At 46.8% G+C, this 27,516-nt stretch overlaps 3 protein-coding genes and 1 long non-coding RNA gene across 5 annotated transcripts; 2 read left to right on the plus strand and 2 right to left on the minus strand.

The window, feature by feature from the left end:
• Nucleotides 1–571: 571 nt before the first annotated feature.
• On the minus strand, nucleotides 572–3,058 carry asb12b (ankyrin repeat and SOCS box-containing 12b; the record flags this gene model as incomplete). The annotated part of the gene is made up of 3 exons (XM_084448812.1): nucleotides 2,786–3,058; nucleotides 1,935–2,466; nucleotides 572–705 (listed from the first exon to the last, which is right to left on the minus strand). Exons 1-3 carry the CDS (start codon nucleotides 3,047–3,049, stop codon nucleotides 572–574), a joined length of 930 nt encoding a protein of 309 aa, XP_084304938.1. The 5' UTR covers nucleotides 3,050–3,058.
• A 2,717-nt stretch (nucleotides 3,059–5,775) lies between these two features.
• On the plus strand, nucleotides 5,776–8,164 carry LOC311317670. Its single transcript, XR_014630760.1, has 4 exons — nucleotides 5,776–5,886; nucleotides 6,225–6,592; nucleotides 7,181–7,333; nucleotides 7,579–8,164. It is a non-coding gene; the product is annotated as an uncharacterized lncRNA (long non-coding RNA).
• Nucleotides 8,165–8,169: 5 nt separating this feature from the next.
• On the minus strand, nucleotides 8,170–11,960 carry zc4h2 (zinc finger, C4H2 domain containing). Of its 2 annotated transcripts, none has more exons than XM_084448754.1 (5): nucleotides 11,857–11,960; nucleotides 10,825–10,996; nucleotides 10,175–10,347; nucleotides 9,600–9,762; nucleotides 8,170–8,988 (listed from the first exon to the last, which is right to left on the minus strand). In XM_084448754.1, the coding sequence occupies exons 1-5, from the start codon at nucleotides 11,907–11,909 to the stop codon at nucleotides 8,875–8,877; spliced, it is 675 nt and encodes a 224-aa protein (XP_084304880.1). In that variant the 5' UTR covers nucleotides 11,910–11,960; the 3' UTR covers nucleotides 8,170–8,874. The 2 variants fall into 2 exon arrangements, with proteins under 2 accessions (XP_084304880.1, XP_084304879.1); XM_084448753.1 differs by having other exon boundaries at nucleotides 9,600–9,813.
• A 5,776-nt stretch (nucleotides 11,961–17,736) lies between these two features.
• Nucleotides 17,737–25,979, plus strand: LOC311317906 (moesin-like; the record flags this gene model as incomplete). The annotated part of the gene is made up of 14 exons (XM_084449054.1): nucleotides 17,737–17,781; nucleotides 18,208–18,291; nucleotides 18,400–18,495; nucleotides 20,018–20,140; nucleotides 20,456–20,607; nucleotides 21,100–21,183; nucleotides 22,147–22,293; nucleotides 22,396–22,492; nucleotides 22,851–23,014; nucleotides 23,273–23,403; nucleotides 24,030–24,190; nucleotides 24,327–24,419; nucleotides 24,565–24,804; nucleotides 25,815–25,979. Exons 1-14 carry the CDS (start codon nucleotides 17,755–17,757, stop codon nucleotides 25,977–25,979), a joined length of 1,764 nt encoding a protein of 587 aa, XP_084305180.1. The 5' UTR covers nucleotides 17,737–17,754.
• Between the last annotated feature and the right edge of the window lie 1,537 nt (nucleotides 25,980–27,516).

Raw genomic sequence — 27,516 nt, forward strand, 5'->3', positions numbered from 1 at the left:
TATTTCGCCTCCATGGAGCTAGTGTAAAGCCCTTGGTACATTATTTCTAGAGACAAACTAACCCCCCAACTAAACCTCCACCCGTTTATAGTGTGTTCTAATAAACTGTTTTTATTTCAATAAAACATCTATATCTTTTCACAGACAAACGCAAGCATGTTCAGACAATGAAAACCAGACAGCATTATAGGGCTCTGCTGTAATGACTCGGTGTGGTAGAAAATGACCTGATTATGATATTCTTGTCTCTTTACTATGATAATGTTAGTTTTGTTTTGTCCTTCCATCCTCTTTTCACATTGTTTTGCTTCAGATGAGTCTCAGATGTCCTTAACAAGGACAAACACATCCTTGTTGTCTTTCATCCTTGACCACAGAGGGGACAGGACACACTTTCTTACTCCTCTTCATCCTATGGGACATGAGGCGGGACAGGACATGAGCCAGTCACAGTGTTGGAGCCAGCCGTGCCATGGATTACAAGGGACCAGTGGATTAGTGTAGGAAACCATGTTAGAGTAGTGAGTCACGTCCCTCGGGTCCATCCTCACCACCAGGCAGAGGTCAGAGGTCAGGTGAGGTGCTTCAAGTAGTTCCTCAGTATCTGAGGGATGTCCAAGCTGTCGATGGCGGCCGTTTTGTTCACCAAGGGGATGTATCTTCGTACGGCGAGACGCGTCTGGGACATCAGTGTTTTGGGACAAACTGGAAAGCAAAAGGAGATGTGCGTTGGTAGGGTTAGGATTAAGGGTAGGGGGAGGGTTATGGGTAGGGTTAAGGGTAGGGTTATGGGTAGGGGGAGGGTTATGGGTAGGGTTATGGGTAGGGGGAGGGTTATGGGTAGGGTTATGGGTAGGGGGAGGGTTATGGGTAGGGGGAGGGTTATGGGTAGGATTATGGGTAGGGGGAGGGTTATGGGTAGGGGTAGGATTATGGGTAGGGGGAGGGTTATGGGTAGGATTATGGGTAGGGGGAGGGTTATGGGTAGGATTATGGGTAGGGGGAGGGTTATGGGTAGGATTATGGGTAGGGGGAGGGTTATGGGTAGGGTTACGGGTAGGGGGAGGGTTATGGGTAGGATTATGGGTAGGGGGAGGGTTATGGGTAGGGTTACGGGTAGGGGGAGGGTTATGGGTAGGGGTAGGATTATGGGTAGGGGGAGGGTTATGGGTAGGGGTAGGATTATGGGTAGGGGGAGGGTTATGGGTAGGGGTAGGATTATGGGTAGGGGGAGGGTTATGGGTAGGGGTAGGATTATGGGTAGGGGGAGGGTTATGGGTAGGGTTACGGGTAGCGGTAGAGTTAAGGGTAGGGTTATGGGTAGGGGAAGGGTTAAGGGTAGAGGGAGGGGTAGGGGTAGGATTATGGGTAGGGGGGGGTTAAGGGTAGGGGGAGGGTATAAAGATGTGGCCCTAGTTAGGGCTAGGGGTTTGGGATTGGTGAACCCTGTCAAATTCACTCAAATGTAAAAATAAAACTCAAACCCTCTGACATGATCATATTGTACTGCATGTCACAGTGTTCACAGACCGTAATTGTGAAACCTCCTCTGAGCACGGGCCCCCAAACACCAGGGGCCCTCTGGGAGAGGTTAGAGTAGGGGGCCTCAGGGGGCTTCCGGGAGAGGCCCCCAGATAGAAAATACACCTCTTAATGTTGAAAGTCGGGTAATGTCTCCCAAAATATCTCTTGTGTTACCCTAACCCCCCACAAAGAGATTGATAAGTGAGCGGGGTCTCTCTCTGAGCATAGAGCTAGTCTCATTAGCAGTCGTGTCTCTCATTAGGAGTCGTACTCGTCTGCGCGTGTGACCGAGTGAAACGTGGAGCGTAGTGAGACTCACTCCTCAAGGGGGAGCGCCGACAGTCCCTCCTATTGGTGCAACCGTCAGCGCCTCCGCCTCCCAAGCGGGAGGAGAAACCCGGGGCCCTCACCTCTCTCCCTCAGCAGCAGCCCCAGCGCCTCCTTCTGCTTGGTGGTCTTGTCGATGATGAGTGTGGGCAGGTACACGTCGGCCCCGAAGTCGATGAGCAGCCGGACGTACGCGTCTGCGCAGCCGTAGCGCAGGCACGTCTCCAGCACTGTCTTGGGCTGCCTGACGCGCGCCAGCAGCCTCTCGTCCGTGCAGTTGTAGTCCGGGTTGGCTCCGTGGAGCAGCAGAAGCTTGAAGCCGTCCAGGTGGCCGTACACGGCCGAGATGTAGAGCGGGCCGCTGCACGCCGTGGCGGCGTTGGTTGCCCACTCGGGGGCTTTCGGCCGCACGTCGACCTCGGCGCCGGAGTGGAGGAGCTGGCGGAGGATGGGGACGTCGCCCTCGCGGGCGGCGGTCAGCACCGGGGAGCTGTTGTTGTACCGGCTGCCGTTCGGGTCCGCCCCGGCCCTCAGCAGCGCCGCCACGCAGGCCAGGTGCTTCCCGCTGACCGCCGCGAACAGAGGGGTCTGGGCCTTCACGTCCAGGCTGTCCACCTGGGGTTCACACACACACACACACACACGCGCACGCACACACACACACACACACACACACACACACACACACACACACACACACACACACACAGAGAGAACCACCCAAGGCAGCCACAAGTTAGGCAAAGCATCCCATTTTAGCTCAGTGGTCCTGCTAGAAACACTTAACTCTATATCTTATCTCAAGTGGTTCTATTCTCCAGCTAGATGTCCCATAAACTGCCCCTTATCACGTCCACCCTCGTCCAGCCTACTCAGACAGAGCCCGCACCCTGGGAGGAGCAAGCCAGCCAGCCAGCCTATCATCTTATCTCACCTCGGCTCCGTGGGCCAATAGCAGCTCCAGGCAGTGCAGGTGTCCGTGCGCGGCCGCCGTCCTCAGAGGGGTGACGGGGACGCCCCAGCCGCTGCGGACGTTGATGCACCGGCGGTAGCCGTCCTGGGACAGCAGCTGGATGAGGAGGTCCACGTCGTTGGCGTTGACGGCCTGGTTCAGGGCCTGGCTCTGCTCCCTGTCATCCTCCTCGCCCTCCTTGGGCTGAAGCAGGGAGAAGATCTTGGAGATGTCCATCAAACTCATGCTGTTGACCGGGCGCTCCTCCTGAACCATCGCTGTCCCGGGAGAACTGGCTCGCTCCGCTCAGGCGCACCCCCGATCAATCTGGAGTCACAGTCGGAATAGATGGGATGAGAATAGACGCAGAGACACAGGGAGGGATAGACAGGCTCTTTCATCTACAACGCCTTGAATGTGAGGCACACAAACACACACACACACAACTGAAACACAGATGACTCACTGAGCAAAAGACAACCGAATGAGTCATTCCTGCTCATTTTCTCTCATTTTATGATGATTGGGTGACATGAATGAGTACAGTGTGGTTTCAAAGTACCAGATATACTGGGGGAAAAGTAATCCATAGGAGCATACATATCCTCATAGATATAACAGAATGAACCACCCTCACCTAATAATGTCAAATGAAACCTTAACCCAGGAAACAATTTTTACTGTTCACATATTGGCCCAAATAGGTGAAGTTTTTTTTGCTGTTTTTTTTTTTTCTTCCCTAGAGGGTAGGATCATGTCCATCCCCCCTTTTCTCTCTGTAAAGCGCTTTGTGTTGCCTCTGTGTATGAAATGTGCTATACGAATAAAGATTGATTTGATTTGAACCCTATATTACACTGACCTAGACAAACAAGGAAATGAAGTGTAACTTTCCACTTACCTCAGTGATCAGTGATGTTCCTGCCAAATATGTCAATCGGTGGGCTCATAGTAAACATGCCCATAACTCCATGGTCAGTCACGTGGAAGAAACTGCAGAAGCCACTCTGAGCTGTGTGTCTGTGTGTGCTGCCGTATTCACAAAGACTGAAGTTCTGCAAGCCGAAAGCCACTGTGTGTGTGTGTGTGTGTGTGTGTGTGTGTGTGTGTGTGTGTGTGTGTGTGTGTGTGTGTGTGTGTGTGTGTGTCAGACCCAGCAGAGCAGAGAGGGGCCTGGTGTTGGTGGGGGGGCTAGCCAGGGTGTTGGTGGGGGGCTAATTTTAGGCCACAGATGGACCTGGCCAAACTTCCATTCTTGGAGAACTGCAGGCGGACGGTTTATAATTAGAACGAGCTGATGGGCAGTCAGTGGACTGTGGTGTCCCCCGTGTCCGGAGTAAGCATGGCAGAACTAGCCCGTATGGAGCTGTTACTGGTCAGTCAGATCACTATGATACTATTCTACCACAATAATACTACACAATACTTGAAACAGGACAGTATTACAAAATACTAATTTCAGCTTCATATTGTATAGTGTATGCAGGATACAACTCAGAATTCTCTCAATATTCCTCAGATGGATTAGTAGAGTTGGAAAACGAGACAGTTGTCATTACATGATATGTGTGTAGGTTAATAAGCATGTTATAACCACATCTCTCTGGTTTACACTGGGACAGCCTTCCTACAAACAGGCTACCTGCAGCTGTCTGTCAGAGCCACGGAGGCAGACAATCAGCTGTTCACCCCTCCCACACACACCCTCTGTCAGGCTTCACGAGACGCCTGAACACACACACACACACACACACACACACACACACACACACACACATACACACAGCCACAATGCATTCTTCACTCAGATGCCATGAGAAGACTCCACATTCGTGGGATTTGGGGTGAAGAGGCAGATTCCTCAGAAACACAGACACAACATTAATTTGAGAATATCATTACTGTTGCTGCTTAGATGTAACCCATATGTTTTGTCTTGTTATTTGCTATTCATTATATTGTATTATGTTTTTTTAGTGCTTTTAGACCACTGTACAGCACTTTGGTCAACCACCGTTGTTTTTAAATGTGCTTTATAAATTGTTTTGACTTGACTTGATCAACATGCAATTTATTTTTACTTTTTTTATTGTTAAAAGAATGCAACCATTTCACGTTCACCATTAAAATAAATCACAATTCATTCTAGTTGCTGCGTTTTCAAGCAAAATGATGTTGAGTCATCACCATGGCCTTGCTGGGTTCACTTTCTCTCCACTTGTCAGTCAGTCTATCCAGTTAGCTAACATTAGCCAGCCTATATCAAGCAAGGCCTGGATTAGACTGCAGCGTTTTTGGCGTTTTCGTCGAAAAAGACATAGGCCTACCTTTGCGCTTAGCAATTAACGTTACTACCGCGGCCAGAATGCAGGGCTGCTGCAACTCTCAGTTCTACAATAAAGACCGAAGACTTTTCTTTTTGCCGCTGCCTTTTATTAAATCAAATAATTATTCATCCATACACTGCACTGTAACTTTTATTCCTGTATTTTATTTTTCCTGCATTTGATTTTAAATGCTTTTTGCATTCATTTTATATGACCGTGTTTCTTGCACTTTGTCTTGATGCTTTTTTTGTCTCATGTAAAGCACTTTGAATTGCCTGGTTGTTGAAATGGGCTATAAAAATAAATTTGCCTTGCCTTGCCTTGCCTTGCCTAGATCTTGTTGACATGGTCATTTTAAGCTCATATGCCCCCAAAAAAGTGCGGGCATTGTATTTAATCAAGAATACTTTAATTTCAATCAGTCCTACATATATATATATATCAACTATAATCAGCCATATATATAAATATCTATATATGATATCAATCATAGCATGTAGGCAATCTGTGCGTATCTTTGTGATTAGAAGAGATGAAAGCAAGCCCAACTGTCCCCTGTTGAAAGCCCTTCCACTCGCTAGGGGGCGGTAATGGGTCCTTTTTTCTTTTCTTTTTTTTTTACAAAAACCCTTCCGAGCTTCTGGTCCTGGTTGCTAGGGTAGCTGCTGGACAAAATCAAAGATGCAATTTATCTAGCTGATGTAATTTATCGTGATTAATAGAGATTAAATCGTCATATAACGATGAATGAACAAGGTTTGTTTTATGAACTAGCTAGCCTAGCATGACAGAGATATTCTTTTAGCGCTAACGTTAGCTAGCTAGCTACTCTAGCACTAACCAGCAAGCAGTGGTGTGTGGTTGCTGTAACGTTAAGCTAGCTGGCTGCCTTGACTACAATAAGTTAGCATTAGCTTAGCTAACGTTAGTGACCAAGGTTTTGAAGAGGGGTAACGTTAGTCAGCAAAGTGCTACGTTGTACTGAACCACCATAGTTTGCTATCTATTATATCTAGGATTAAACATGTGTAACGTTAGCCAGGAAAATGTTAAGCTAGCTTGGCTAACATCTATACCCTATTCCCTCCCCAAAGGTGAGGGTTCAGAGCCCGTGGAGGAGAGAGAGGCTCTCAGAAGCTACTGCACCAAGATGATCTCACACGTCCACAGACAGGAGCGCCCCGACACCGAGGGGGAGAGGAGGAGGAGAACAGATCAACATTCAAACCCCAGCAGAAGGAAGGAGAGAGAAACTCGTCCTGGACACACCACGCCAGAGAGGGGGGAGCTGGAGAGAGAGGATGGTCACCGTCTCACCAGAGATAGGAGGAGGCGGAGGAGGGAAGGAGAGAGGAAGTCTCAAACCCCTCTCATGGACCCTGTATCCCAGCCAGTCCACCCTGTCCCCATGCAGCTCATCTCTCTGCTCAAACTCAAGACTTTCACTGAGGAGATGAGACGGGTACGATGGATGGAGATGGGTGATGGATGTTTGAATGGATGGATGGATGGATGGATGGATGGATGGATGGATGGATGGATGGATGGATGGATGGATGGATGGATGGAGATGGATGGATGGATGGATGGATGGATGGATGGATGGATGGATGGAGATGGATGAATGGATGGATGGATGGATGGATGGAGATGGATTTTGGATGGATGGATGGAGATGGGTGATGGATGTTTGAATGGATGGATGGATGGATGGATGGATGGATGGATGGATGGATGGATGGATGGATGGAGATGGATGGATGGATGGATTGATGGAGATGGATGGATGGAGATGGATTTTGGATGGATGGATGGAGATGGATGGATGGATGGATGGGTCCATTCAGATAGGTCACATTCAGTTACTCATAGGCGTTCTGTTGTGAAAAATGAGCTGACATTTTGTATATTCCTTTTCTGTGTGTGTGTGTGTGTGTGTGATTGTGTGTGTGTGTGTGTGTGTGTGTGTGTGTGTGTGTGTGTGTGTGTGTGTGTGTGTGTGTGTGTGTGTGTGTGTGTGTGTGTGCGCGCGCGCGCACACGCTCAACAGGCTGCGGGTGCAGAGTTCCACGACCCCTCAGTGTGTGGAGAGTGTGTGGAGAAGCAGGCCTCTCTGGCTTTGGACACGTTCATACGGAGGAAGAGAACCCAGCTGGATTCACACACACTAGAAGAGAGACTTCAAACACACCTCTACAACAGAGTAAGTGTTCTTCAACACACACACAGACACACACACACACACTTCCTGCAACAAAGTAAGTCCTCTTTAACAGATCGATATCCACTTTATTTAACCCCCAGGGGAAATTCCTGGAAGTAGCTCTAGCTTAACACATTGCCTCCTTTGTATTATACTTAAGTGACGGCAATCTTAGACATGTTGTAGTGTATTAAATATATAAGTGAATATATTTCTGTCAATAAAAGATCTTCCCTGTGTTCCAGGACTCTGTGTGCCTTTTAGGAGAGCTACTGCGGCATCTGCCAAAGCCCTCCGACGCCCCCCACAGGATCTGGGGGGAACTGCAAGCCAAGGAGAGAGCCACAGCCATCAGTAGAGGATCCTTAAACTGAGGATCCTTCCACCTTTATTGGCAGTATTCAGCCTGCGTCTCAATCATGTGTGACTCATGAGCCGAGGATATTGGCTGTGACTGTGGACGATGTACAGCTGTGGTATATTTATTATGTGTGACAGACTTTATTTCACTCTGCGTTGTTTTTCTGTGTCACTCGTTCCTTTGACCCATGTTATAGGGTTGTCCAGGGCGGGACGTGAACCTACAACCTTGCACTCGCAAGTCAGATTTGCTAAGAGCTACGCCAAGAGAGATATCCCGCTCAGCAGGGACACCAGCGCATCCTTTATACTAGGGGAGTGAGTGTCACTCCTCGACGGCTACTCTACGCGAACCTCCTCGTTACATGTGAAATATCTAAGTGTTTATAAAAAGACAACATTCTCAATAATAGTAAAAAAAACAAAAAACTGCAATTTATTTTTGTATTAAAGTTTCACGTACAACACTGTTCAAAACAAATACAACTGGTTTTCTTTGTCCAGTCTGTGGTCACTTACATCATGTTCCCGGTAAACACAAACAGTTTTGTGGGTTGAACAGTTTAAGCGTAAACCCACTTTCATATTATTACAAGACGGTCATATTTCAGCCATGGAAAACATTTGCATGCGCTGCAAATCAAAGTACATAAAAGTAGAAATACAGTACATGATATCGTTCTAGGGCAAGAAAAAAACAATAGCAACATGAGCTTAATTATTTTAATATTATTCTTTTTTTTTCTTCTTTCAATTATTGCGTTTACATGGCCTGGGGCCAGTAAGGCTAATACTAGGGTTATCACAATTACATTTCAACACACTTTACCACGGGTCAAAAACATGAGAAGAATGACATCAACACAAGGCATGGCTGCCGTTATAAAGAAACTCCGCCCCACATCCTCATCCTAACCATACAGGGGGGAAACGCAACATTCGGGCTGTGTTCAAATACTCCCGATGCATCCTTCCCTCTTTCCTTCCTTCCTTCCTTCCTTGGAGACATGACTGATCTGATCCGACACGGTGGGTGACAGCTGAGCAGAGGAGCGTCTGCTTACACCTAGACGATTTTACGGAAGGGATGGAGGGAGGGAGGGAAGGAAGGATGGAGGCATTTCTGGAGTATTGGTCCCGGGCTGGACCAGGGTGCTGTTAGAGTCCTCCAGCGGCCGGGCCTACTCGTCTGGCTTCCTCTTGGGCTTCTTGGGGTTGCGTGAGCGGCTCTTGGCCTTGCAGAGGGGGCAGATGGGCGCGTTGCGGTGGATCTGCTGGTGGCAGGACAGACACGCCTGCAGAGAGGGAGGGAGCACAAACACAGTCAATACTGGTCAGTACAAAACAAACACGGTCAATACTGGTCAGTACAAAACAAACACGGTCAATACTGGTCAGTACAAAACAAACACGGTCAATACTGGTCAGTACAAAACAAACACGGTCAATACAAAACAAACAGTTAATACTGGTCAATACAAAAAAAACAAACAGTCAATAAAATAAAAAAACAAACAGTCAATACTGGTCAATACAGAACAAACATCCAGTCAATACCTGTCAGTACTGGTTAATACAGAACCAGTTAACAATGGAGGTGATGAGTTATGAGAGTACTGGAGGTGTACTTTGTTAGAACTGCTTGTACTGTGTGTGTGTGGGTGGGTGTGGGTGAGTGTGTGTGTGGGTGGAGGTGTGTGTGCGGAGGTGTGGGTGGGTGGGTGGAGGTGGGTGTTTGTGCCTGGATGCGAATATGTGCGTGCACGGGTGGGGACTGACTGATATGTGTGTATGCCTGGGTGCTCGCGTGTCTAAAGGTACCAGTCTGCAGTAGCCGTGTGTGTGTGTGTGTGTGTGTGTGCGTGTGTGCGTGCGAGCACACGCGTGTCTAAGCGTGCGTACGCACCTTCATGGGCGGCGGCTGCTGTCTGAAGGTGGCGGTCTGGCGGGCGTCCTGCTTCCGGGAGACCTGCAGCTGCTGGGCGGCGGCGGCGGCGGCAGCGAGCGACTCGGGGATGGCGGGCTCATGAGGCTCCTTCTGCCACTCCGCCTTCTGCTTCTCAAAGTAACTAGTGAGACCAGGAACACACACACCAGGTTGGCTCTGCTTCTTATAGCGACTGAACGAGACGAGAGAGAATAGATGGACACCGGCACATTTATGATGATCGCAAATGAAATTTGAAATGAAAGCATGAGACTTCGTAAACACTGACAATTAATACGTTTCTCCCCTCGAAAGTAACATCAGATACAGCAACTGTGTGTGTGTGATAGTGGCTGTGTGTATGCGTGTGTTATTATGCTGTGATGTGAATTGTGGCTGTGTGTATGCGTGTGTGCTACATGCAAGTGTGTGTGTGTGTGTGTGTATTTGTGTGCGTGATAGACAGAGAAAGCCAGTGAATTGTGTCTGTGTGTGTGTACTGTATGTGTGTGCGTAAATGCGTGCGTGTTGTGTGTGTATAAGCGTGTACTGACTCCAGCGAGAGTTTCTCCTCCTCCTCGTTGAGGTTGGGCAGCCGGTGCAGCCCCAGGGTCATCCTCAGCGCGTCCACGTGCTCCTTCAGGGGCTTGTACTCGTCATGGAGCCTCCTGGTCGTCTCCAGCAGCTTGTTCAGGTCGTTCTCCGACTGCTTGATCGTGCTCTCCATCTGGGGGGGCAGGGAGGGGGTTACAGCTAGGCTAGCAAGGGTAATGCTAATGCTAATAAATGTACCCTGCTGACATGCTAGCTGAAAATAAACATCATTAGTCACCTGTCTGAGGAGTCCATCATTGGTCCACGTTACAGTACGTATGTATGTATGAATGTATGTATGTATGTATGTATATTTGAGTATTATTATACAGAATACAGAATGTATGTATGCATATTCTATATTTTATGCATGCTGTATGTTTTACTGTACTCATTAAAGTATCTATCTATGTATCTATCTAGAACTGGTCAGATGAAAGGGCACTCTCTCTGGCTATAGAAGTACAGGCAGGGATATAAAGGAAGCCTGGGGGCTCCCACTGTGGGATCCTTTAGGACGACGAATGTGGCATCTACAGGTGACCACCTGGACCAAACAGAACCGGTGCCGTATGTAGAACGTGGCTGGTGTGTCTCCTGCGTCACCCACCACGTTGATGTCGGCATGGATGAGACGCAGCTCCTCCACGTGGGCCATCTTCTCCTGCAGGAGCAGGTCCATCTCCTGCTTGTACTCCTTCAGGTGCTTCTCCTCCGACTCCAGGGCCTCAAACTCACTCTTCAGACGAGACTTGATCTTCTGCATCTGGGCGGTCTTGTTCCTGGAGATCAGTGGCACGCACACACACGCACATACACACACACACACACGCGTGCGCACACACACACACACACACACACACACACACACACACACACACACACACACACACAGGCCGTCAGTAGGGTCAACTCACTCAATCAGCATCCACGCACCAGTGAGCGGAAACTTGTCCCTAAATTAATAAAGCTTTTACTACTCATTGTAGGTTAGTCTTTATCACTGCATACATATGCAAACTACATGCACCTCAGAAACGTTGTCTGCCTTCTTGTTAATGTAGTTCTCTGATCTACATGGGCATGTCATAATTTGTCTTATTTATTTACTATAGTGGTTTTATTCGCCTGACTAACTGAGTTGCTGCAGCTGCTGCTTTCTTGTAATCACAGAAATCGACGCTATGATCATTTATTAGACATGAAATCTGCGCTGTGATCATTTATTAGACATGGAATCAGCGCTGTGATCATTTATTAGACATGAATCAGCGCTATGATCATTAGACGTGCTTAGACAGCGAGACCGGCGGCCATCTGATGACATACAGCGAGCTAGTGGCTAGCTGGCTGCTTGAACAGCTTCTGACAAGGCAACACATCTGGCAAGAGTTGGAAGCAAACATCTGGCTTGGTCATTTATTATGCATAGCTGTTGTCACATTGCCTGTTGCCGCTCAAGGCGTAAAGAACGCATAAAGAACATCAGCTGGTAGCAAACTGCTTCTCCAGAGACAATAGAGGCTAACCCAGCTAGCTCAGTCACAAAGACAGAGCTAGCGAGGCTAACTAACCACCGGAACTAAAGCACCCGGCTGACAGATTTACCAGATGTGCTTTCTGTAAATAAATACCGTCTTACCGTATTTCCAAGATGTTTTCTAGTTTGCACATGATCTCTTGTTCGTCCGCCATGGTTTCGTGAACAAAAACCTTTAAATGATTAGCTGAGCTAGCTCCAGTCCAGAGGCCAGGGTCTAATAAAAACACAATACCTAGCACGCAGGCGCAGGGGGAACAGTGGTTACGTGTACGGTGGTCTACCCTACAGCCTGCCCTAACCCATGACCCTAACCCTAACCCTAACCCTAACCCATGACCCGAACCCTAACCCTAACCCATGACCCGAACCCTAACCCTAACCCATGACCCTAACCCTAACCCTAACCCATGACCCGAACCCGAACCCTAACCCTAACCCATGACCCGAACCCTAACCCATGACCCGAACCCTAACCCTAAAAACCTACCACTATGACCAGAACCCTTAAAATCTACACCCATGACCCTAAGGGTAGAAACTAATGAAATACACAGTTTCACCTTGATCGATGTGAATGATGGTGTAAACCAGAGACAGTGTGTTATAAATGCAGTTATACCCTAAACCAGGCCTGCATCATGACATTCTGTAGAAGTAGGTTTACCAATTAATTTCAGAGGTTGCAAAGCACAATTATGGAAGGATCCTTAACAACAACAAAAAATCAGAGACACATTGGGACCCATTATATATAAATTGTTTGGATTTCTGTACATTTTGTATTTATTGTAAACGTGTATCTAGATTAGCATGTTACTTTGTTGTCTTTTGATGCGGTAACAGTGCAATTTCCCCTTGGGGATCAATAAACTACCCAAAGATACTATTTTCAAGTGAACCCCACCAAATACAATATTATACAAATACATCAATAGTTTCTCTTAAAATCATTCTAAAATAAAATAAAATAATGACTTTTAAAATTTGTTATGAAACTTTTATTTTATCAGGAAAAGTGCCATTGGGAGATTTTTTTATTTTTTTTTGGGGGGGGGGGGTACACAAAATGAAACAATCAGCATACAGAACCAGACAATACAAATAAACATCCTACTGTAGCGAACAACCTCCCGCTTCCAAACCCTTAGTAAGCTCTATTGGCAGAGATGTTAACAGGCCTTATAGAGGGTCGTTACACTGCCAGGATACATGGGACAGAGAAAGAAGGTAGGCAGTTGATTTGTTTTTATTTGTGTTTATGTTTATTGTGACACTTTCTATGAAGGTTCAGGGGTTACATATACAGTAGCATAGTCCTGGGATCAGACTGAATGCATAATCCAATTTCAAAGTTCCAAGTCACACACAAAGAAAAAAGATTCAAATCAACTGATTCCATCCATCCATATTAAGAAGCTTAGCTGTGCCTAACATTGGGCTCGAACCTATGACCCTGAGATTAACACTCTCATGCCCTACCGACCGGACACTTACAACCAAGCATCAAAGCTAAAACAGAAGTATTTAACCCAAACATTACAAGGATACCGTTTCTACCATGTGACTCATATGGCTTTTCATCAGCTCCATATGTTGTTTCCTCTCAGTTCCCGTCTCAAAGCATTTACCACAAAACCTGCAAAAATATGGTTTATCCCCCGTGTGACCTCTCATATGCCAAATCAGATGTCCGCTCTGTTTAAATCTCATATCACAACATGTACAGCAGTATGGCCTTTCTCCGGTGTGAATCCTTAGATGCATTTTCATTTCAGCATTAGTCTTAAAGCATTTTCCACACTCACTACAAGGGTATCGTTTGTCCCTGGTGTGATTCTTGTAATGCACTTTCAGATGCTGAACAGTAGTATATATTTTGCCACAAAATTATTAGTTATTAGTTCTCCCCTGCCTGTACAGGGTTCTCCCCTGCCTGAACACTGTTCTCCCCAGCCTGAACACGGTTCTCCTCTGCCTGAACACTGGCATGGTTTTCCGACTGTGTTGTGCCACGATTTTGGGAGCCATGCACTTTCACTCTACATTTGTGCCTTTTCAAATCGCTATTATCAAGAAAGCATTTGCCACAAGCATGACAACGGCACAGTCTCTCCTCGGTGTGCCTTCTCATATGCAAACTCAGACTCCCAAAAGGAATAGGCCTAAATCCTTTCTCACAAAATGTGCAGCCGTATGGCTTCACTCCAGTGTGGATTCTCATGTGTTTATTCTTTGCAGTGAGACTACTGAAGGATTTGTTACAAACTTTACAAACGTTTAAATCTCTAATGTGAACTGGAAGGTGATTCTTCAAACCCGTGCGGGACTCAAATCTCTCTCCACACACGCCACATAAATGTGCGTGCGTTTGTGCACGTGCATGTTTCACTAAAAATCCCGTGAGGAGAAAAGCCTGTCCACACACCTTACAACAATAGCTAGACCTTTCTTTCTTAGTCTTCAGGGCTGTGAGAAAGAGGGTGTCTGAAAGAGTGCCGTTTTCACTCGGTGCAGCGGAAAATACAAGATCATTTGAGATCCGCTCAGAAACGGCTACCTCTGTTACCTTATCCTCTACATCAGGCTCTGTTTTCGTCTGGCTAGCTGTGCTACTACTGGGTAGAGGTATGTCTGCCTCTTGGTATTGCACACCTGGTCCTACATAAATATGTGCGGAATTAGCTTTGTCTGGATCACTTTCCATACAGGGAGTCTCCAGTCCTCGAATTGGACCGAGAAGTTCCTTTCCCTGACTGATGCACGGTTCTTCATTTTCCTCTTTCAACTCCACTTTGAGCTCTGGGTTCTCCGGAGCCAGACCTGGGTTCTCCGGAGCCAGACCTGGGGTCCCCGGAGCCAGACCTGGGGTCCCCGGAGCCAGACCTGGGGTCCACTGCCGCTCCTCAGAGCTAGGGTGCTGCATGGCGTCTAGGGAGGAGAAATCATGGATGTATTACAAAGAACTGGGAGAAATGTCGAAAGGCTATCTAAGGCACGTCCCTGACATCCCACGGCTTCGAGTTCCATAATGCTTTTATACAACGGTTGCCACATTTATCCGTCAATATTTCAAAAAGAAACACAATACGAACTTTAAAATGTATTTTTAATGGAACTATTTGTTAATCTTTTGCGGATACTTCCGCCGAAAAAGGGAACGTTGCCAGGCAACGACAATGCTACAGCACATGTTTGTAAACATTGATCTGGACCATGGATGTATTAATAGAACATCTGGACACTGCCACGGCTACTAATACAATGCAAATGCAACAGAGACAATGGACCGGGTCTATACCGTTGTATAATGACAATTAGACAAACAGGCTCAGGCTACAAACCTGTCCTTTGTAACCTTATCTCGAGAACTCTTTGCCGCACACTGCGTAGCTGGTCGATCTCCTGCTTTGATCGATCAATCTCTTCCTGGTACTCTGTTATGGTTCTTTCAAACTCCCGGAATATCTCATCTGCAGCTGCTGCTAGCCGATCGTTCACAAACACTCGTATGGACTGCATTTTAAACAATGGGTTTACCAAAGCAATGAGTAAATAAAGAAAAACAACCCGGCTGAATAACTAGCAACTTCGAAGGAAGCTAGTCATGAGATCACACTAGAGATACTAGGTCCCCGTTATCGCCCCCTGCTGGGATGGAATGCAATACGCGACAGGAGTTATTATAGGCATAAAAAAACCTACACCCATGACCCTAACCTACACCCATGACCCTAACCTACACCCATGACCCTAACCTACACCCATGACCCGTCCCTGACCCATACATAAGTAGCCTAACTGGTACTCGTTTGGCTCAAACTGTAATTTGTTACATGCTCTTGTAACATTGTAATTCAAACTGTTACATTCTCATGAATGATACGGGAGATACAGCAACAACTGTGACAACTTCCTATAAAGTAGCCTACTGATAAAACAATATAACAGTTACTAATAAAAGTTGTAAATACATATTTAATAACAACATTGTTTTTTGTAAATCGTGTTGTTATTCAAAATGTAGCTAAATATATTTTTAAAGATGTATCAGTAAGTGGTTGAGACATTGAACTTGCAAATGCCAATGTAATGTTATTGAACCAATAGGCTCTTTGCACAAGCTCCACTACTTCCTGAAATGCTACAGGCATCCTTATTTCCTGTCCTATACCATTGGATGGAAGTGATTAATCAGGTGTGATCAATCACTTCCATCCAATGGTATAGGACAGGAAATAAATATGCTTGTAGAATTTCAGGAAGTAGTGGAGCTTGTGCAAAGAGCCTATTCATAATTTGATAGCATTTACCATCAAATAGCTAGAGCATCCTGCAGCAGGTCCTGTTGGGCCACGTGTTGCAGCAGGGGCCTAATCTATGCCGGGGTAGATTCCACAGCTCCCATTGGATTAGCTGAAGGAGAGAGTTCTGCGAACAATACAATGGTCCACTTTTAATTCACACTAATCCCAGTAAATATGACAAGCACTTTCATATGACTCAAGGAGAGACTCTGGCAGCTGTGGACAGACCTCCGTGGAAGAAATAGCTGAAAAAAATAAAAAATGTCGACGGTAAGTGTTGATTATCGTCACCTTTGATTTGTTTATCTGCTCCGAAGTAGCTCAAGGCGTTTGTATCCTGTGTAAAATCGGTGCAGGGTAAGCAGCTAGCCAACCGATTCAGGTTTTCGTAATGTCGCTTAATGATCATGTGAAGCTATGTGCTATTACAACAATAATATGTTGTTTAGATCTAGCCACAGTAGTATGTTGTCTTGGTTGGGCTGATCCATGTTTGTTGGATTGTTTATGATCTAAATAGAACGGAAGTTAAACAGTGTCATTGCGTTAGAGTTGGTAATTAATACATTAAACAATACCATATAAGCCCACCACACGGGGAGGATATAGTTTCATACTACAGTAAGATTGATGTTTGGTGGTTGGACTACAGTACTAAACTCTTTTCATATACAATCATGACCAGCAAAATAATTGTAAAACTCTATGCCACCAATGCAGCTTGAATTGTTCTATGTCATATGTGCTTACTACAGTGCTTACACTCACAATAGACCTATTCCTGACAGCTGTTCAGAAAGTACAGGCCTATGTCCCGTGTCTTTGTGTGACCTCTGTGATGTCATAACACCATCCCTGTGAGCACGAGGGTAATACCCCCGGAGGAGCGTTTAAGAGCTGGCTGGGTGGCTTTGTCGAGAGCCTTCTGCAAAATATGTTGAATACACCCCTGTTACACAATCTGGAACGTTTTGAATACACCTCTGTTACATAATCCTGAACGTTTTGAATACACCTCTGTTACATAATCCTGAACGTTTTGAATACACCTCTGTTACACAATCCTGAATGTACGTAGCACGGGAGGTAGAGCGGCCGGCTGGGGATCGGAAGGTACCCGGTTCGATCCCAGCTCCTGGAAGTGTGCCGAAGTGTCCTTGAGCAAGATGCTGAACCCCAAATTGCTCATGGGTGGCACGGTGGTTCGGTGCGTTAAACTGTTGCCTCACAGCAAAAAGGACCCACATGGGCTTTCTTCCAGCCCTTTCTGTGTGGAGTTTGCATGTTCTTCCTGTGTTCACTTGGGTTCCCTCCACATGGAACCTCATAAAACCATAGAAAAACATGCAGGAGAACAGATGGCTCTCCTGTCCATCCCTGACCAGGACTGGACAGAGCACTTGGATGCGGCCGCTGCTCCTGGCGGGCCTTGGAGGAACAGCACAGGATGGGTCAAAGGCAGATAACTAATTTCACCAGGACCAGGCTACCCTAATGTGTGTGTGTGTGTGTGTGTGTGTGTGTGTGTGTGTCTATGTTCCTGTCGCCTACTGCACGTGTGTTGGAGTCAAGTTCTGTGTGACAAATAAAGAATTCTACAATAGTCAGACTATTAACTTATTTACGCACCAGAGAATATGCTCCCCTTACCAAGCACTTTTGATTATAGTCCCCACCAACCACGTGTGATTGGATGATCCAGATGGTTGAACACAAGCATGTAAGAAACATTTACTGGCCTTTTACCTCCAACACAACAATGCCAATGTTTTCTAACGGACCAAATCAAGTCTTGTTGTTTCTGACTCGGTTGTGCAGCTGTTTCTCTCCTCCTGACCCCAGGATGGGTGTCCATGACGTGAACGCTCTGGGTCACTGCTGTGTCAATGTTCTCCTACATTTTCCAGGAGCTTGATCGTCTCGTTGAGAGCGGTCAGGGAAGAATTTTTACAGTTCTATATTGGCTCAAATGGATTAACTGTTTTGTTTTGCTTCCCTCTGGAAAATTAGGGGTAGGGTCGGTATTGTGCACCTTCTGTGTATGAAATATTGTGCGATTAGCACATTCTGTTGCCTTTTGTGTATGAAATGCACTACTCTATATAAATAAAGTTTGAATACCGCCACATGAATGTTCTCTGTACAGATCAACGTCCGTGTCACCACCATGGATGCTGAGCTGGAGTTCGCCATTCTACCCAGCACCACCGGCAAACAGCTGTTCGATCAGGTAAGAGGACATGAGGGATGAGCAAACAGACTGGCAGAGGCACAGACGGAGAGAGAGAGAGTGTGTAGTTGACGTTGTTATTGTTGTTGTTGTTGTTATTGTGTTCAGATTGTGAAGACCATTGGCCTGAGGGAGACCTGGTTCTTTGGTCTGCAGTACCAGGACAGTAAAGGCTTCTCCACCTGGCTCAAACTCAACAAGAGAGTGAGTAGTACACCTGTAGTATTCTCTGTACCTGTAGACCTGTACTACACCTGTACTACACCTGTAATACACCTGTAGACCTGTAGTGCACCTGTAGTACTGTACACCTAGACTGATCATCCTCACAACAACATCATAGAAACCTTGAAAAGACTTCTCTACTGTCTTTCTATAACATGTAGAGTTGGAACTCACCAAAATCAGATCAATTCAAAACACATTACAGCAATAATTGAGAGTTATCATGGACTAGTCCTTAGACTGGACTCAGTATTGACTGATTATGGCGTACATAACACAGTACTGTGGTAATGATAGAGATTAAAACCATATCTATCGTTATGTATCCATCTCATCTATATTGTTGATCATTGGTATTACAGTAGGCTCAATGCCAGACCCATTAGAGTTCTTTCGCTGATACACTATGTAAGCTACACTACTGCATGCTGCAGATCTCTCTATGGGTCTGAGACACTTCATGTAAAAATCTGTTCAAATCCTGGCAATACATTGGTAGCGGCAGAATCCTGGCGATACCAATCAGTAACAACTTTCACGATCAGGCGCTCCCACCAAAGCTGGCCCCGCCCATCTAACCTGGGCCAGCATCTCTCATTGGCTGCTAAGACATGTCAGTCTTTCAATTTTGACCCCTCGATACGCCCTCAGAACATCAGCTTGGGCGGCGAAGTGGCACAGACTCTATTACATGTACAGTATGTAGTATGCGGAGCGCAGCGATTAAACCTAATATTTGAGTGTGGAGAGAGAGTATTATTACAGTAACTGAGGTGAGGATGACCAGGGTGGTTGTCTACTGATGTATCCCTGACTGTGTTGTAGCTCTGACTGTGTTGTAGCTGTTGTATTTCTGACTGTGTTGTATTTCTGACTGTGTTGTATCTCTGACTGTGTTGTATCTCTGACTGTGTTGTATCTCTGACTTGTATCTCTGACTGTGTTGTATTTCTGACTGTTGTATCTCTGACTGTTGTATCTCTGACTGTGTTGTATCTCTGACTGTGTTGTAGCTGCTGTATCTCTGACTGTGTTGTAGCTGTGGTATCTCTGACTGTGTTGTAGCTGTGGTATCTCTGACTGTGTTGTAGCTGTGGTATCTCTGACTGTGTTGTAGCTGTGGTATCTCTGACTGTGTTGTAGCTGTGATATCTCTGACTGTGTTGTAGCTGTGGTATCTCTGACTGTGTTGTAGCTGTTGTATCTCTGACTGTGTTGTATCTCTGACTGTGTTGTAGCTGCGGTATCTCAGACTGTGTTGTATCTCTGACTGTGTTGTATCTCTGACTGTGTTGTATCTCTGACTGTGTTGTAGCTGTGGTATCTCTGACTGTGTTGTAGCTGTGGTATCTCTGACTGTGTTGTAGCTGTGGTATCTCTGACTGTGTTGGAGCTGTGGTATCTCTGACTGTGTTGTAGCTGTGGTATCTCTGACTGTGTTGTAGCTGTGGTATCTCTGACGGTGTTGTAGCTGTGGTATCTCTGACTGTGTTGTCTCCAGGTGGCCGCCCAGGACGTGAGGAGGGAGAACCCGCTGCTGATCAAGTTCAGGGCCAAGTTCTTCCCCGAGGACGTGGTGGAGGAGCTGATCCAGGAGGCCACGCAGCGCCTCTTCTTCCTGCAGGTCAGGCTGGCAGCGTCACACACATACACACACACACACACACACACACACACACACACACACACACACACACATACAGTACACGCACACACTCACACATACACGCATACACACACACACACACACACACACACACATACAGTACACGCACACACTCACACATACACGCATACACACACATACATGCACACACACATACACACGCACAGACGCAAACACTCACGCACATACTCACGCACACACACACACACATAGGCGCACATACACAAGCACACGCATAAACACGGCTGGAACCGCCATGTTCCACTGTCCCAGGTGAAAGAGGGCATCCTGAACGATGACATCTACTGCCCCCCTGAGACGGCCGTGCTGCTGGCCTCCTACGCCGTCCAGACCAAACACGGAGACTACAGGAAGGACCACCACCTTCCAGGATACCTCGCCAGGGACAAGCTGCTGCCACAGAGGTCTGACCCTAACACTGACCCTGACCCTAACACTGACCCTAACACTGACCCTGACCCTAACACTGACCCTGACACTGACCCTAACACTGACCCTGACCCTAACACTGACCCTAACACTGACCCCGACCCTGACCCTGACCCTAACACTGACCCTAACACTGACCCTAACACTGACCCTGACCCTAACACTGACCCTAACACTGACTCTGACCCTAACACTGACCCTGACCCTAACAGACAGTTTATGATGCTGATGATGGATTTAATGATTCAGATTTGTATTTGTCACATGTACAGTACAGTGTAAAATGTGCAGTAAAATTTTACTGCCGGCTCCAGGATGTACCCTAATAATTTACAAATAATTACAAATTGTGTTCCAATTTGTTCCATTCATCTTCTCTCCTCTTCCCCACTCCTCTCATCTCCTCTCCTCTTCTCTCCTCTCCACCTCTTCTCTCTGTTGATTGTGTTTCCTGGTGACGGAACCAGAGTTCTGGAGCAGCACAAGCTGAACAAGGAGCAGTGGGAGGAGAAGATCCAGGTGTGGCACCTGGAACACAAGGGAGTGCTGAGGTGGGTCAGCCACACACACACACACACACACACACACACACACACACACACACACACACACACACACACACACACAAACATGCAAGCTCACACAGTCACACTCCAGGAGAGATCAGAATCAGTCAGAGGGGGACACCAGCCTCGATGAAGAGGCTGGTGGCCGTGAGGAAGAAGCTTCCTCTGGCGTGCGGACGTGGTCCTGATGGACCGCAGCCTCCTTCCTGCCTGAGGGGAGTGGCATGAAGAGATTGAGGCCGGGGTGGGAGGAGTCGGCCGCAATCTTCCTGGCCCACTTCAGGGTCCTGGAGTTGTGCAGGACCAGGAGGGAGGGCAGGTTGCAGCCGATCACCTTCCGATGAGCTGCAGTCTGGCCCTGTCCTTGGCTGTAGCGGCAGAGTACCAGATGGTGATGGAGGAGGAGAGGATGGACTCATGATGGAGGTGTAGAAGAGCACCATCATTTCCTTTGGTAGTCAGAGTTTCTTACGCTGCCTCAGGAAATACATCCTCTGCTGTACCGACTGTGTTAGGGAGATAAACGTTGTGACCTAATGCTGCGGTAGCGTTTACATGAGAGCAACTGGACAGGAAAGTCCACACACACACACACACACACACACACACTCACACGCACACACCTTTCATCAGTTATAACCCGTTATAGAGAGAAGAGAGGTGGTTATTATCATCTAATATCTCCTGGCCAAGATTTCTCCCTCCCCAAGCACACACATGCACACACTCTCTCTCTCTCTCTCACACACACACACACACACACACACATACAATTCTCTAATGGTTTGAATACATGAATCACCTACCCTGTCTAGTTAAAGTCATTGGGGTTTACAGCTCCAGTGGTTTGTGTGTGTGTTGTGAGAGAGGATGTGATGGTGGAGTATCTGAAGATCACCCAGGACCTGACTATTGTTAATTTAATAGTTACTATTATATTTATGTTAGGGAGGACGCCATGGTGGAGTATCTGAAGATCGCCCAGGACCTGGAGATGTACGGGGTCAACTACTTCAGCATCAAGAACAAGAAGGGCTCGGAGCTGTGGCTAGGAGTGGACGCTCTGGGCCTCAACATCTACGAGAAGACAGACAAGTACCGCTCTGCGTCACACCCTAGCCCTGACCCCTGACCCCTGACTAGCTTCTCCAACACCGTCTACCGTAGTTTCTAACCTGCTCTGTCACCTGTTTCCAGGATGACCCCCAAGATCGGCTTCCCGTGGAGCGAGATCCGAAACATCTCCTTCAACGACAAGAAGTTCGTCATCAAGCCCATCGATAAGAAAGCTCCGGTACCTCAGACCCCGGCTGGCAGCATAGTAGCAACCCTGACCCAAAGCTTGACCCTAACCCCCTAACGTCTAGACGGCTAGAAAAGATCAATCTGTCCGTCGTCACTGGTGTCCTTCTGTATATACAGGATGTGTGTGTGTGTGTGTGTGTGTGTGTGTGTGTGTGTCTTTGTTATGTGTACTTGCTGTCTGAACGCTGTGGTCTCTCTGTGTGTGTGTGTGTGTGTGTGTGTGTGTGTGTGTGTGTGTGTGTGTGTGTGTATGTGTGTGTGTGTGTACTTGCTGTCTGAACGCTGTGGTCTCTCTGTGTGTGTGTGTGTGTGTGTGTGTGAATGCTGTGGTATGGGTTCCACCGCAGGACTTTGTGTTCTACGCCCCTCGCCTGCGCATCAACAAGCGCATCCTGGCACTGTGCATGGGGAACCATGACCTGTACATGAGGAGACGCAAACCAGACACCATCGAGGTGCAGCAGATGAAGGCCCAGGCCAGGGAGGAGAAGCACAAGAGACAGATGGAGAGGTGGGTGCAGAGAGAGAGAGAGAGAGTGAGAGAGAGAGAGAAAGAGAGAGTGAGAGAGAGAGAGTGAGATATATACAGTAGATAGATAGATAGATAGATAGATAGATAGATAGATAGATAGATAGATAGATAGATAGATAGATAGATAGATAGATAGATAGATAGATAGATAGATAGATAGATAGATAGATAGATAGATAGATAGATAGATAGATAGATAGGTAGGTTGACGGCTGTGTGTCGTCCTCTTGTGGTCAGAGCTCTGCTGGAGAGTGAGAAGAGGAAGCGGGAGAATGCGGAGAAGGAGACGGAGAAGATCGCCAGGGAGACCATGGAGCTGGTGGAGCGACTGCGCCAGATAGAGGAGCAGACCAAGAGAGCTCAGGATGGTCTGTGTGTCCACAAGTGTCAACAACTTCCTGTTTGTGATACTGTAGCATGTAGTCAGATGTGTGTGTGATGTGTGTCTGAGACATGTGTAAATGCATATGTGTGTGTGTTTGTGTGTGCGTGCGTGCGTGTGTGTATGTGTTTGAATGAACTGCCCACTGACGTCAGGACAGCAGAGTCGCTATTCATCTTTCTACCTCTTAAGCACCTATTGTATTCAGATTCTGCAACTCTTGCACTTTGGCTTTAGGACTAGATTATGCTAAAAAGGTGATGCACTTGTGAGTTCTGGTGAGTAGTAGTAAGTTCTGGTGAGTAGTAGTACACTGTTAAATGATTGTTTTTAATTAAAGTCGCTTTGGATAAAAGCGTCTGCTAAATGACAGACAAATGAAATGGAATGTGTTTGTGTGTGTGTGTTTGTTTGTCCTTGTGCGTGTGTATATGTGTGGGTTTGTGTGTGTGTGTGTGTGCGCGTGTGTGTTTGCGTGTATGTGTGTACAAGTGTGTGTGTGTGTGCGTGTGCGTGTGCGTGTGCGTGTGTGTGCGTGTGTGCGTGTGTGTGTGTGTGTGTGCCTGCGCATGTGTGTGCGTGCGTGCGCGCGCGTGTGTGTGTGTGTTGCAGAGCTGGAGGAGCAGACGCGCAGGGCTCTGGAGCTGGAGAGGGAGAGGACGTCGGCGCAGGAGGAGGCCGAGCGCCTGGAGAAGGACCGCAGGGCGGCGGAGGAGGCCAAGGCTGCCCTGCTACAGCAGTCAGAGAGCCAGATGAAGAACCAGGAGAACCTGGTACACACACGCACATGCACGCACACACACACACACACATACACGCACGCACATACACACACACACGCACTGTAAAACCTTTCTCTGTCTATCCGTCTGTGTGCTTGTGTGTGTGTGTGTGTGTGTGTGTGTTCAGGCCACTGAGCTGGCTGAGCTGACCTCTAAGATCTCCCAGCTGGAGGACGCCAAGAAGAAGAAGGAGGACGAGGCCAGGAAATGGCAGGGAAGGGTAAGAGTGTGTGTGTGTGTGTGTGTGTGTATGCGTCAGCGCTCTCCCATCTAACCTTATCGCTCACTGTGAGCGGTATGTGTGTGTGTATGTGTGTGTGTATGTATGTGTGTGTGTGTGTGCGTGCATGCGTGTGTGTCGGCAGGTGGTCATGGTGGAGGTTGATTTGGAGCGCACCAAAGAGGAGCTGAAGACTAAACTCATGGGTGTCCCCATCCAGGACTCCGCGCACGCCGCCCACGTGCACGACCACGACGAGACGGACGAGAGCAGTGCAGAGGCCAGCGCCGAGCTGAGCGCCCCGGGGGGTGTGGCCCACGACCGCAGCGAGGAGGACAGGACCACGGAGGCGCACAAGAACGAGAGGCTCCAGAAAAGCCTCAAGGTCAGAGCTGCGGAAGAGAAAAATATCTCTCTTATGAACAAGTACTGTACTCATGTAAACATGTTGTCCCCCACCCATTATGCATGTTCCCTTGGCTTGAGGTATCAAGCCTCCTGCTTCTCATTAGGCGTTTTTATACAGAGATCCCACTATAGAAGACCCCTCAATTTTCTGGCTTTGTTTGTTTATAATGAACCAAAGAAAGACGGCATGTCGCCGGGTGGGGGGCAATTATTTAGCCCATGTTTACTGCTCTCTATATGTTCTTAGCCAATAGACAAACATTTTCCAGGAGCTTGCTCGATCGTCTCGTTGAGAGAGGTCAGGGAAGAATTTTTACAGCTCACTTTTCTGGCCCCCGGGTGAAACAGTTTTTTTGCTTCCCTCTGGAATATGTAGGGGTGGGACCTATGCCCACCGGCCCCCATTGCTCTCTGTAAAGCGCATTGTGTTGCCTCTGTGTATGAAATGCGCAATACAAATAAAGTGATTTGATAAAAAAAAAAAAAAACTGGGCTGGTGGACACAGCAGCCCCAATAATTCACTACTCATATATATTTTAGTTTGCTCCATAAGCAAACCTTTATTTTGAATGACTTGATTCCATCGACCTGCTTCTCTGCATTTCTTGGAATCTCTCTTTGTTTTTTTGTTTGTTTTTCGTGTGTTATTTTACATCTGTAGATCCTGTTTGGACTACGGATGTTGTATTGCAGGTCTGGACCTGCATGGTGTTCATGCTAGACTCTCAAGTAACTTCCACAGATACCACAGATACCTCAAGGTTTCTGCCTGTCTGTCTGCCTACCCGTTTGTCTGTCTGTCTGCCCGTCTGTCTGTGTCTGTCTGTCTGTCTGTCGGGTTTGCATGTTTGTGGGTGTGTTTCTGTCTGCCTGTCCGTCTGTCTGTTGGGTTTGCGTGTCTGTGTGTGCGTTTCTGTCTGTGTGTCTGTCTTCCTGCATGTTTGTGCGTCTCTGTCTCTCTGTTTTGTCCACCTTCCCGTCCCCAGGTCCTGAGCTCCGAGCTCGCCGGCGCCCGGGACGAGAGCAAGAAGACGCCCAACGACCTGATCCACGCCGAGAACGTGAGGGCGGGCCGTGACAAGTACAAGACCCTCCGCCAGATCCGCCAGGGCAACACCAAGCAGCGCATCGACGAGTTTGAGTCCATGTGAGGGAGAGACGCCGGAAAGCGGAGAGAAATACAGAGATGTGCAGGGGGCTTCAACACTATATAATAACACACTATATGTTTATTATAACACAATATTCATTATTGACCTGTCGTCAAAATCTATGTATTCACATAGTGATGAGGCAGGTACAGGCTTGGCAATATGAAAGTGACCTCTCAGTTTTATGTAGGCCTATTGTGTTTCAAAGTTCATGTGCACATTGTATTACATTGTTTACATTCTGACTTTCACCCCCCACCCCATGTACCTGCATTATATACAGTTACCCCCCCCCCTCTCCATGTACCTGCATTATATAGTACTAGTTCAGTGCGTTATCTCAGTGCTATCGTGGTAGAATATAGGATCAGTAACATTCCACACAGTTAAAGATCTCAGTGCTATCTTGGTATTCTACACGACTGCACTCTGTTTAAATGCATCGTCATCATCATTATAAAGTCTCTTTAGGATTAATCAGCATGTAAAACAGTAATTCACCAAAAATCTGCAATGATCAATCAGCCCCTGGAGGTCATAGAGGTCACAGTCGATGTGAGAATGAAAGTGAGTGATTACATTAATTCATGGGAATTATGTTTTACCCTGCTTTTTTTTTTTATCTAAAAAAAAATCTGTACAATAATTACTTGATATTGCAAAACTGATTTTAGTAGCAGTAGGTCTAAAGAGCTGAAAGATGTGGGGATTGCTAATCAATATTTTGGAGTTGTGGAAATTGACTATCATTTAGGTAGATTAGGCTACTGTAGAAGCCTTTGGTGTTCAGTTAAATAAATGGTATATTAACAAATGACTTGTCTTCAATTGTGAAGTGTTGTACGAATAGACAAATAACTGATGAACAAAGTCCGCAATTTCAAAATAGTTTTTTCAAAGTCTGTTTTTTAAGAGTGTCGCCTTTTCAATAACGATTTAGAATAATTCTAAATTACCCGTAATCATAAAAATAATCTAAACCTAATTGAAGCCATAACGTCCACAGCTGAGCTCCCTGATAGCATCTAGTCGGCTAGCTACAGTGGCTGGTATATCAATATCAAAACGAAAACACAGGCCATAACTTGTTTACACAGGCCATAACTTTCTTCACAGTTTGTAAAGTGTTGTTAAATCCAAGTTTAATGCAAGTTGTGCAGTTCTTGGGACTGGTTGAATGAATCCAGCTCCAAAGCTAGTCAGTGCCTAGCTAGCCTAGTGCTAGTAACATTCATGGATTACCAAAACGTTCTGTGCTAGATCAATCAGCGTGTCTTCAAAAAGTCAGTGAAAATGTTAAGTACTGGCTATTAATGACAGGTTCACCCTCCAAACCCTGTTTTATCAAACCCAGAATGTATGAACTTCACTCAAGATAGCTAACTTTACTGTAGCACTAACAGTTACTCTGTCGTGTTTAACATTAGGCCTGTACTGGCTAACTTTATGTCTAACTTAATGCCTGGTTTAAGAACTTCACTTAGCTGCTGTTGTATGTGTGGTTGTATTTTCTGCAGATTTGTTGAAAATGTGTTGA

Source organism: Borostomias antarcticus (genome assembly GCF_949987555.1).
Source record: "Borostomias antarcticus genome assembly, chromosome: 14".
Lineage (NCBI taxonomy): Eukaryota > Metazoa > Chordata > Actinopteri > Stomiiformes > Stomiidae > Borostomias > Borostomias antarcticus.

What these genes read in the sequence shown, in the direction of transcription:
- zc4h2 (XM_084448753.1), bottom strand. Translation starts at nt 11,909, where the DNA reads ATGGCGGACGAACAAGAGATCATGTGCAAACTAGAAAACATCTTGGAA. An exon ending in TCCATGCCGACATCAACGTG is followed by an intron (nt 10,348 to 10,824) that starts GTGGGTGACGCA and finishes CTGCCCCCCCAG; the next exon opens with ATGGAGAGCACGATCAAGCA. An exon ending in AGCAGCCGCCGCCCATGAAG is followed by an intron (nt 8,989 to 9,599) that starts GTGCGTACGCAC and finishes CCCTCTCTGCAG; the next exon opens with GCGTGTCTGTCCTGCCACCA.